The sequence below is a fragment of the Triticum urartu genome, chromosome 4A (genome assembly GCF_056163025.1).
Source record: "Triticum urartu cultivar PI428250 chromosome 4A, HENAU_Tu73, whole genome shotgun sequence".
In the NCBI taxonomy this organism is placed as follows: domain Eukaryota; kingdom Viridiplantae; phylum Streptophyta; class Magnoliopsida; order Poales; family Poaceae; genus Triticum; species Triticum urartu.
The window spans coordinates 489,410,470-489,421,433 of record NC_141876.1 but is presented as its reverse complement, the minus strand read 5'-3'; the positions used below and the strand labels follow the sequence as shown (position 1 = coordinate 489,421,433).

The 10,964-nt window shown below is 47.0% G+C and overlaps 1 protein-coding gene across 1 annotated transcript; it reads left to right on the top strand.

Annotated features, from left to right (window-relative positions):
• The first annotated feature begins 397 nt into the window (after positions 1 to 397).
• On the top strand, positions 398 to 3,972 carry LOC125552251 (uncharacterized). Its single transcript, XM_048715744.2, has 7 exons — positions 398 to 943; positions 1,585 to 1,978; positions 2,395 to 2,532; positions 2,684 to 2,852; positions 3,006 to 3,123; positions 3,224 to 3,394; positions 3,545 to 3,972. Exons 1-7 carry the CDS (start codon positions 605 to 607, stop codon positions 3,800 to 3,802), a joined length of 1,587 nt encoding a protein of 528 aa, XP_048571701.2. The 5' UTR covers positions 398 to 604; the 3' UTR covers positions 3,803 to 3,972.
• Positions 3,973 to 10,964: the final 6,992 nt, after the last annotated feature.

The following is a 10,964-nucleotide window of genomic DNA, read 5'->3' as shown; positions in this document are numbered from 1 at the left end:
GCTGGCCCGCGCCGGTTACCAAGTCAAAGTGTAGCGTCTTACAAAGAGGCGCTATACTAGGTAACATAGCGCCTATGAGCTGGGCGGTACTTAACTAAGGGTGGGGCCCAGCCCGGCCCCGGGGTGCCATGCTAGCGAGGAGTGTGGCCCCTGTCAGACGGGCACTATGCAGTGTAGTGTAGCGGTGATGTGTCGGGCGCTACTTAGCTGGGTGAAATAGTTTCGCCCAGAATTTATTTGGTGAACTTGTTACGCCCGCGGGTTATTTTTGTCCATTTTGCGCTGTTTCGCTTGAATAAAATTCCCTACTGCTGGACACGCACACAAAAATCTTCTCCCCGGTCCGTCGGGTAGCAGACATCACATCCTTTTCCCGTACGGACGGTGCAAAGGTCGAGACGTGCACGGTCCAGAATCTCTCCGACTACCGTCCGCTCGGCCCTCGCCCTGTGCACCACAGCTTCAGCTTTCCAGCAGACGACGACCGCAGCCACTCGAGCTCAAGATTCTGTATCACTCCAGTGATGAGATGAATATACCACCACCAGCTCGAATCCGGAATCCCACTCCGAGTCCGCCGTCAAGCCAGCCATAGCTCGGCCGAATGCAGGGCACCGTCATCAGGCGCGCGCTCTGCCCGGCCAAGCTCCACCGCCACGTCCCGTCCAGCCTATCCAGAGGCCTCTGCTGCCGCGGCGGCAGCGACACACGGTGCGGCGCCGCTGCGGGCAAGAGGGCGCGGGCCGTCGCGGCGAGAGCCCGCGGCGGCCCGGAGGTAGGAGATGGCGACCAAGCGCCGCCGCTGCAGGATGCCGTCGGAGCGTCACCGCCACCAGGTGGTGGCGGGGCGAAGAGAGGGAGCGTGGCTGGTGCCGTTGCGCTCATTATCGGAACGAGCATCGGGTCAGGCATCCTTGCCGTGCCGCAGAGCACCGCGCCCGCGGTGAGTTTCTCTTCCCCCTGTTCCGCCGCGTAGAGAATTTCACCGGCATGCATGGTCAAGCGTGAGATCTACGGTGGCACAACAGAATGAATCAGCCAACGATGGAGGCCAGTAAATTGTGTACTGAATGAAATGTCGAAATTATTATACTGTCCTTCGAGGCTCGCCCACGCATGCACAGTCCCACCTACAACGATCCCTGAAGGTCAGCATTCTATGGAGTGATGGCGCATCTACCACCCATATCAGTGCAGCGAATTGCCGCAGCAGCACGGAGGCCCCCATATGAAAGTTTTCATTGAACACATCTGAGAACAGCCACATGTACCTGCTCGCCATGACCGCCAACTGGCGTTGCTGTGTGCATTCAATTGGCGTCCCGTTCGTCATTGTTGGCTGGCGGGATCAATCTCTGCCTTTTTAAATTGTTCCAACTTGAGCTTTCGCGATCTGGAAATGCGATACCCACGAACAGAACAACGAGCCGCGTCAAGTATTTGACCTACTGGAATGCTGCCACATAATTTCACTCGCATATTTCATCCTTACATCGAGTAATTAGCAGTAAAGCAAGTGTATGAAGGCAGTATGGTATAGAACAGAGTTGTCCTTAATAATGCTACTACTGCGGCAATTCACAGGGCTTCGTTCCAAGTGCCGTGTGCATGGTGGTCTGCTGGGCCTTCCTGGTGGCGGAAGCGCTCCTCATCGCCGAGATCAACGTCCACCTGCGTCGGAAGAGCAAGAAAGATGGCGGCGATGGCGCGGGCCTGGAGGTGATATCCATGAAGAGCATGGCGCAGGCGACGCTCGGCGAGTGGGGAGGGAACCTGGCCGCCACCGCCTACCTGTTCCTGTCCTACACCTCCATGGTCGCCTACACGTCCAAGTCCGGCGAGGTGCTCTCCCGCGCGATCGGCGTGCCCGAGCCCGTCTCCGGCGCCGCCTTCACCGCCGCGCTCGCGCTCCTCATCGCCGGCGGCGGCACCGGCGTCACCGCCCAAGTGAACCAAGTGCTCACCTTCTTCATGATAGGTACAGTACTGTTCTGCTGGCACGCAACGGCTACCAGTACCAGTACCAATGTAGTACTACTACGTATAGTGTATGTCAGTATGTGAGTTGTCACTTGGATGAACGGCCAGTACTACCCTAGTAGTAGCACTGTAGTACTAAGAGCGGATGCATCACTAGTGAGATCTGCATTAACACCTAGGAGCGCAGGACAAATCTTTGCTCGACATTTCCATGTAGCATTGCACATGGAATTCATATCGTAGCGTCCCAACCCAGACTACAGAGCGGTAACACCAACACTGCATCTCCAACAGGAAAGAAGCGGCTAAGTAGTAAAAGCAGGACAGCAGACACACCTTACAAAACGGCAACAAGTCTTGGGTGCCGGTGTGCATCACCATCATCTCATCGCCCTGATATGTCCGCTGATGCAGGGCTACTGCTGACGATTGAAGTCTCTGCGGTGGCGTTCGGCGGCGGCCTGAGCCTGCCAGCGAGCGCCCACTGGGAGCAGGTCCCAGCGGCGCTGCCGGTGATCATCTTCACGCTGGTCTACCACGACATCGCGCCAGGTACGTGCGTACCCAAGAGGAACCACATGCACTGTGCTCATTGACTTCCACGCATGCTCCAGCTGCCATGCCACCAGACATGAAAGCGTTCGAGGTACAGTACCAGCCTAAGCCAGTGCTGAACATAATGCACTGCGGTTGGCGCATGCAGTGATCTGCGCATACCTGGAGGGGGACCTGGCGAGGATCCGGCTCGCGATCCTCGTCGGGAGCCTGGTGCCGCTCGTCTCCCTGCTCGTGTGGGACGACGTCGCGCTCACCCTCGCCGCCTCCTCCACGGACCCCAACAGCCTCGGCATCCTCGACAAGCTGGAGACAGAGTAAGCACCGCCGCCGTACCCAAGAACGGGCGGCGTACTTCCCCCATCTGTCAGCGTCCAGCGATCTGCATGCATGCCGCTCGCCTCTCTGGATGACGCGCTGGAGGCATTGAATCGAACCCCATCGGCGACTCACGCGCTTCTTTTGTGTAGGTGGAGCTACGCGGTGGTCGAGACCTTCTCGCTCCTGGCTGTCGGGACCTCTCTCATCGGGACCCTGCTTGCAGCGTCGCAGTTCTTCATCGAGCAGATGACCAATCTAGCCCCCTCTGTATACTTCGACCTACTAGCATCTTATACCGCTGATCAAACTACCTGGAGAACCATCTTTTTCCTCTGTTAAAACTTAAAAGTGCTCTGACAAAGTGCAGGCAAAGATCGACGAGGCCGCTTCTGAGGAAGAAGGATCTACCCAGCTTGGCTGGCCAACATTGCTAGAAAGCAACCGGCTCAGCTTCGTTGCCACAGGGGCGGTGGTCGTCCCAACCATGTTCATAGCAGCTGCCGTCCCAGATTCATTCTCTATAGCCACTGACATCGCCGTAAGTTTACATCAAAGCATGCACGCACCCTTCAAATCCTGGGCCGCAGATTGGCGGAGAAGTAGAGTGACACATAAGCAAAGTTCCTAGTCATGAATTATTGATCGATTGATTGATGGCTTGCTGCTCGTCTGATTTCCACATGTTTAGGGGGGCTACTGCATGACCATCTTGTACGGCCTTCTCCCCCCATTGATGGCCTGGTCTATTGTCTCCAAATTATCCGATCAGAAAGCTGGGCTTGAACAGGTAGAAGCAGCGTCCAGGGCTGGCAAAGAAAGAGTGAGCTTCACCGGTGCAAAGCCTGTGCTGGTGGGGATGGGGGTGTTCTCCGTGCTCATGGTCTTCCAGCAAATCTTGCAAGACCTTGTCAGTTTTAACACTTATCTCCTGTCATGGGCTAGCTAGAGTAGGAAGAAGTAGCGAGTGCTGAATAAGTCGAGAATCTTTCTAGCCATGGTTTGCTGATTCGGGAGAGAAGATCTTTAGATTCAGCATGTGATGTAAACGGAGGCTGCCTGTAAACCCTCTGTATCAGTGTACATAACTTCTCCTTTTACCCCTATTAGTTGAGTGGAGCTGCTCCTGGCTTCTCTTTCTTCTGAAAAAGAAGCAAACCGCACATGCTTAGACTGTTTTCTTAGAAGACGAATATTCGCACTTGAGTGTCGCCTTGAACAATGTGATTAAAACAGGTTGCAGGAGAAAGGGGCTTCAGAAATGAGAGTAAGGAAAAAGTAGCTTCTCAACTGCGTCTCATTTGGCGATTGCAATCTGCAAAACAGCAACGGACACTACAGGTAAAGTACACTTTGCCTAGTATGTGGACCTATGCCAAGTGTAATTTCTCGGGCACTCAGCATACCTCTAGAGTATCATACAGAAAAGCACTCGGGGTAAACAGGCTAAAAAACACTCTCGGCATAGACAGAACGCTCAGCAAACATGGAGATAAAAAACACTCGGCACAGACAACGCGCTCAGCAAACATGGAGAAAACAAAACACTCGGCATAGACAGCGCGCTCGGCAAAGCCCTGCGACGGCTGGACGTATTTGCCGAATGTCCCTCCCCCACATCTAACGGCTTTGTGACGGCCGGATGTATTTGTCGAGTGTCTTGAAAGAGCGACTCGGCTTCTAATATAGCATTTCCATTTTTCTGGTGCAAATAATATAAGTCGAGAGCCCGATAAATTACGCTCAACTTACCCTTTTGCGTCATTTCTTTTCAAAAACTTGATTTAAGAGTAAGCTGAGTACCCGATAATTTGCACTTGGCTTACCCGAAATTACAATAAAAAAGCATAAATGTCAGAAAGACAAAAAAGAAGATTCTAAGGAATAAAAAATGGAAACCTCTACACAAACATTTTTTATTAACTATGTGACTTATTGCAATTTTTTCAAAAAAATTCATGATTGACTTTTTCTTTCACCATGGCCTATGAATCCAAATAACAACGTGAAAAGCAGTAATATAAGAAGAGGAAATAATTCTTTTTTTGTTTTCTTTATATTAGTTAATCTTCAAAAAGTAGGTTTTCATGATCCAATAAAGAATCAAAAGTTTTACATTATTTTGTAAAATTCAAACTTTTTGGGCCATGGCAAATTGCCTTGCTAGACCATGGCTAGTTTTACATCCATGGTAAAAAATATGAAAATTTTAAGAAAATTGCACTGCTAGATCATGGCAGTTTGCATTGACAGACCATGGCAAATTTATTTTCAATAGACATGGCAAATTTATTTCAATTTAGTTTTTCCGTGGACCATGGAAAATTTATTTTCACCGCCTTGGCAAATTTAGTTTTTGATAATTTACTTAAAAGAGTTCCCTCGTGTCAATTTCATTACGAATTTAGCAAAAAGAAAAAAAACTTGTAAAATTGCCATGTGACAAAGTAGAAACATTTTTCCAATGGTTCCAAGAGAAAAAGAACTCAAGCTTGCCATAGGAAAATTACAAGAACTAAATTTGCCATTAACTTTCCTTGTGATGTTATGACCGTCATATTAGGGGCTTAGCCCAGTGGGTTGTGGCCCAAATTATTTTATCGTTATTAGGGGCTTAACCCAATGAAAGTGCAACTATCCCTAGGTGGTTTTGGTAATTCCTAACAACATATAGCTCATTGAGCTAATGCTATTTCAAGATTAATATCTCAGGAAAGCTCTTGGCATGGATGAGAAAAGTGGACCCCTTAAAATGCTAAGGACAAAGGATTGGCTCAAGCTCAAAGCTCAAGACTCTACATTTTCCATTTTAGTGATCCAAGATCACATTGAGTCTATAGGAAAAGCCAATACTATCAAGGAGGGATGAGGTGTTGCTTAATGAGGTTCTTACTCAAAATGCTTAGTGATATGCTCCAAAACCCTCAACTACTTTCTCACATCCACATATGACCTAAACCAAAAGTCAAACTCGGCCCCACCGATTCTTCCTATCCGGCACCACCGAGTTTCAAATGTCATAGCCACTGCCACAAACCCTAGGCAAATCGGTCTCACCGATAGGGATCTCGGTCTCACCGAGATGGGGTTGTAATCTCTCTGTTTTCCTTCGTAACATTTCGGTCTCACCGAGATGAGTGATCGGTCCCACCGAGATTGCAATGTAAACTCTCTGTTTTCCCTTCGTAACGTTTCGGTCTCACCGAAATGAGCGGTCGGTCCCACCGAGTTTACCTGACCAACTCTCTGGTTAGCTTATTACCAAAATCGGTCCCACCGAGTATGTGTAATCGCTCTCACCGAGATTACGTTATGCCCTAACCCTAATCATATCGGTTCTACCGAGTTGCATGTCGGTCCCATCGAAAACCCTAACGGTCACTAGCTTTGCTGAATCGGTCCGACCGAGTTTAACTATTCGGTCCCACCGAGATTAGCAAGTTATGTGTAACGGTTAGATTTTGTGTGGAGGCTATATATACCCATCCACCACCTCTTCATTCGTGGAGAGAGCCATCAGAACGAACCTACACTTCCAACTCACTTTTTCTGAGAGAGAACCACCTACACTTGTGTTGAGACCAAGATATTCCATTCCTACCATATGAATCTTGATCTCTAGCCTTCCTCAAGTTGCTTTTCACTCAAATATTTTTTTCACCAAATCCAAATCCTGTGAGAGAGAGTTGAGTGTTGGGGAGACTATCATTTGAAGCACAAGAGCAAGGAGTTCATCATCAACACACCATTTGTTACTTCTTGGAGAGTGGTGTCTCTTAGATTGGCTAGGTGTCACTTGGGAGCCTCCGACAAGATTGTGGAGTTGAACCAAGAAGTTTGTAAGGGCAAGGAGATCGCCTACTTCGTGAAGATCTACCGCTAGTGATGCAAGTCCTTCGTGGGCGATGGCCATGGTGGGATAGACAAGGTTGCTTCTTCGTGGACCCTTCGTGGGTGGAGCCCTCCGTGGACTCGCGCAACCGTTACCCTTCGTGGGTTAAAGTCTCCATCAACATGGATGTACGATAGCGCCACCTATCAGAACCACGACAAAAACATCCGTGTCTCCAATTGCGTTTGAATCCTCTAAACTCTTCCCTTTACATTCTTGCAAGTTGCATGCTTTACTTTCCGCTGCTCATATACTCTTTGCATGCTTGCTTGAATTGTGTTAAGATTGCTTGACTTGTCCAAAGTTGCTAAAATCTGCCAAGAACTAAAATTGGGAAAAGGATAAGTTTTTATTTAGTCAAGTAGTCTAATCACCCCCCCTCTAGACATACTTTCGATCCTACAAGTGGTATCAGAGCTTTGGTCTCCATTTGCTTTGATTTCCATAGCTTTTGGTGGTCATAGCCTTCGTTTCACAACCTAGGAGAGTATGGCATCTAGCGAGGAAAATTACCACCGTAGAGGTCCTTACTTTGATGGTACTAATTTTGCTAGTTGGAAGCATAAGATGAAAATGCATATTCTTGGACATAACCCCGCCATTTGGGCTATTGTGTGTATTGGCTTGCAAGGTGAATTCTTTGATGGGAGAGAACCGAACCGTGAAGCTACCGCGGAAGAGTTGAAGATGCTACAATACAATGCTCAAGCTTGTGATATCCTGTTCAACGGATTGTGCCCCGAAGAATTCAACAAAATCAGCTGTCGTGAGAATGCAAAGGAAATTTGGGATACTTTGATTGATATGCACGAAGGTACCGACTCCATCAAGGAATCCAAGTTGGATGTGCTTCAAAGTCAACTTGACAAGTTCAAAATGAAGGATGGTGAAGGTGTCGCTGAAATGTACTCTAGGCTTGCTCTTATCACAAATGAGATTGTCGGCTTAGGAAGTGAAGAGATGACCGACAAATTCATCATCAAGAAGATCCTAAGAGCCTTGGATGGAAAATATGTTACTGCATGCACATTGATCCAAATGATGCCAAATTACAAAAATCTCAAGCCAACGAAAGTCATTGGAAGAATTGTTGCTCATGAGATGTCACTCAAGGATAAGGAGGAGCTCCATAACAAGTCAAGTGGTGCTTACAAAGCCTCATGTGAAGCTCCCACATCATCAAGTGAGAAACAAACCTTCAATGAAGAATTGAGCCTAATGATGAAGAACTTCAACAAGTTCTACAAGAGTAGAAGCAAAGAGAGAAGTTCCAAGTCAAGGTCCTACAATGACAAAAGATCTTCTAGTCGAGAGCAAAACTGCTACAATTGTGGAAGACACGGACACTACTCAAATGAGTGTACTGCCCCCTACAAGAGAAGGGAAGATACTCCCAAAAGAAGAAGTAGAAGAGATGAATCACCATCGAGGGAGAGAAGGAGTAGGGATGATCGTTATGAACGAAGAACATCTCGGAGAAGCAGGGATTCGGAAAGGAAGGACAAGTCATCAAGGAGCTACACAAAATGAAGACATCAAGCTCATGTTGGTGAATGGGTATCCGGCTCCGACTCCGACAATCACTCTGAGAGAAGGTATCACTCCGACTCCGAATATACTCAAGATGAAGGTGTTGCCGGTCTAGCACTTGTGTCAACCAACTCCTATGACATATTTGATTCACCAAATGAAGGAATTGGAAGATGATTCATGGACAAAGGTCCAAAGGTATCACACCCCAAGTATGTTGATTTCAATAGTGATGAAGATGACTTGTTAGGTGATGATGTTTACTTGTTGACAACTCTAGTGATGAATACTATGATGAAACATCAATTAATCATGCTAATCAAGATGAAATGAATGAAAATGATAAGGAGAAGATTGAGTCTCTAACTAAAGAGATAAACACTCTTAAGTTAGCTCATGAAACTATCTTAGGAGATCATCGAGAACTTTTAAGGACTCATGAGAAATTACATTTTGAGAAGCTCAATCTTGAGCAAGAGCATTAGTTCTTAAAGGCAATCAATGATGATCTTTGCAAGAAAAGTTCTTCTTACATTGCCAAGCGTTTACTCTTATCCACTTACATGCCTCAAGTCAAGTCTAGTAACAAGAACAAGAAGGATTCTTCCTCTAGTAGTAACAATAATCATGCTAAATCCAATATTGTTGATTCTAGTAGTTCTCTTGATTCCACTAATGATTCTCTCAGCCAAGTTACACTTGAGCAAGAAAATAGCTTATTGAAGGGAATCATAGTGAAAGGTGTTTACAAGAGCCTTGCCGGGAGTAAGCAATTCAAGGAAATTGTACGCAAGCAAGGAAGGCACCGGAAGAATCAAGGTATTGGTTTTGAACGAAAGTTCAATGCCAATGGAGTTGAGTGTGAAGAAGATCAATATCCCAAGACGAAGTTTGTTCCTCAACAAGAGAAGTATGATCCTACTTCTTTCAAAGGGACACAAGCTCAAGATGATCTTCCACCACAAGACCACAAGGAAAAAGGCAAGGACAAGCTTCAAGAGGAAATTGTTGCATTTGAAGAAGCTCCTAAGGCCTTGGTCAAGTGGGTTCCCAAGACTACATCAAGTTCCACTTCATCAAGTACAACTACAACTTCAAGGATTCCCATCAAGATGATGTGGATCCCGAAGAAGAAGAACTAGAGAGTTCTTGAGGGTGACTCCGCCAACATACTTCACTCTTATCATTTTGGCAAGAACAAGTGCAATCAACTTCGACATCTTGCACTAGTTTAAGGAGTCACAAACCCTCTTGTTGGTAAGACAAGGGACAAGGTAACCTAATGCTCTCATAGACATCATCTTGTGTGTGCATCACTCTATGTCTATGGATATCCTTGTTTATTCCTTGTGGGACTAACACATGTAGGTATTGAAAGTGCAACTCACTCCAAAGGATAGCTCCGAATGATCTACATCAACTTAGAGCATCCACATCTTTGACACCTACATGAAGTCATCATCGACAAAACCCAAGGTTAGTTCATCCCTCTTAGGGGGGATCTCACATCTAGGGGGAGCTTTACTCTAAGAATTGAGCTAAAGCAACTCTAATGGTGTGAACACAACAACGCTTTATGTAAAAGTGGTAACCCCACTTGTGCTTAAACGATGAGTATGACCTATGATCAAATGTTCTCATTTGACTCCTAAGTAAATATACTCATATATAGATGACCTAGTCATCGCCAGTTGCTTGATAGATGCTAGAATTGTTTGTGCAGGCTTTGCCACATATTTCATTTGTCATTTTATTGTGTGAGCATGTTGGTTGCATAATTTACTCATTCGAGGACATCCACTTGTTGTTTTTATTGGTTGGTTTCTTTTTCTCTTGCCAAGTGGATGGACAAGAATGCCTAAGAACCTCCTCTAGCTATCTATGTTTTTCTCGTCTCAAACTCTATTCATGCTGCATCACAAAATTTGATCAAGTCAGATTCGAACCACTCTGTGTGAGGAGCGCTCGGAGTCCGATTCATCCATTTCGGTCATACCGAGATCACTAAGTCGATCTAGGTTTTTAATCTCGGTGCAACCGATTTGAACTTTTCGGTCACACCGAGTTTCAGTAACTGCTTGAAGTTATGCATTTCGGTGCCACCGAGTTGTTCCACTCGGTCACACCGACAGGGTCGGGCTATATATACCCACGGGCCAAAATTTGGAAAATTTTCCGAACCTCTTCGGCCGCGCTCAGCCTGCTCTGCCTCCCTGGGTCTCTGGATCGTCCTCCTCGTCGCCAGCCACCTCCAGTCGCTGGTGTCCACCGCCATCAACGGGATCGTCTCCGCCGTTGCCGCCGTAGCAAGTCCATCGCCGAACTAGGGTATGGACTTGATCTTTGTGTTGATTCTCACTCCGATTCCCCAGCACATTGTTTTGCCATGTATCTTGCCATGATTGAGATCACTCTATCCAATGAAAACACTCCGTAGTTTAGCTGTGGATTGAAAATTTAGGGTTAGGTTTCCGCCGAAATCATCTCAGACCGACCGAGTTGTTGGAATCGGTTCCACCGATTTGGCTCAGGCCATTGCACATGTGATTCTCGGTCTGACCGAGAATTGCAAATCAGTGTGACCGAGTTTGAGTCTTTGTGAAACCCTAGCAGTCTCGGTGCCACAGAACTGTGACTCGGTCTGACCGAGTTCACTAGTTTAGGTTCCAACAGCTGCTTCGGTATCACC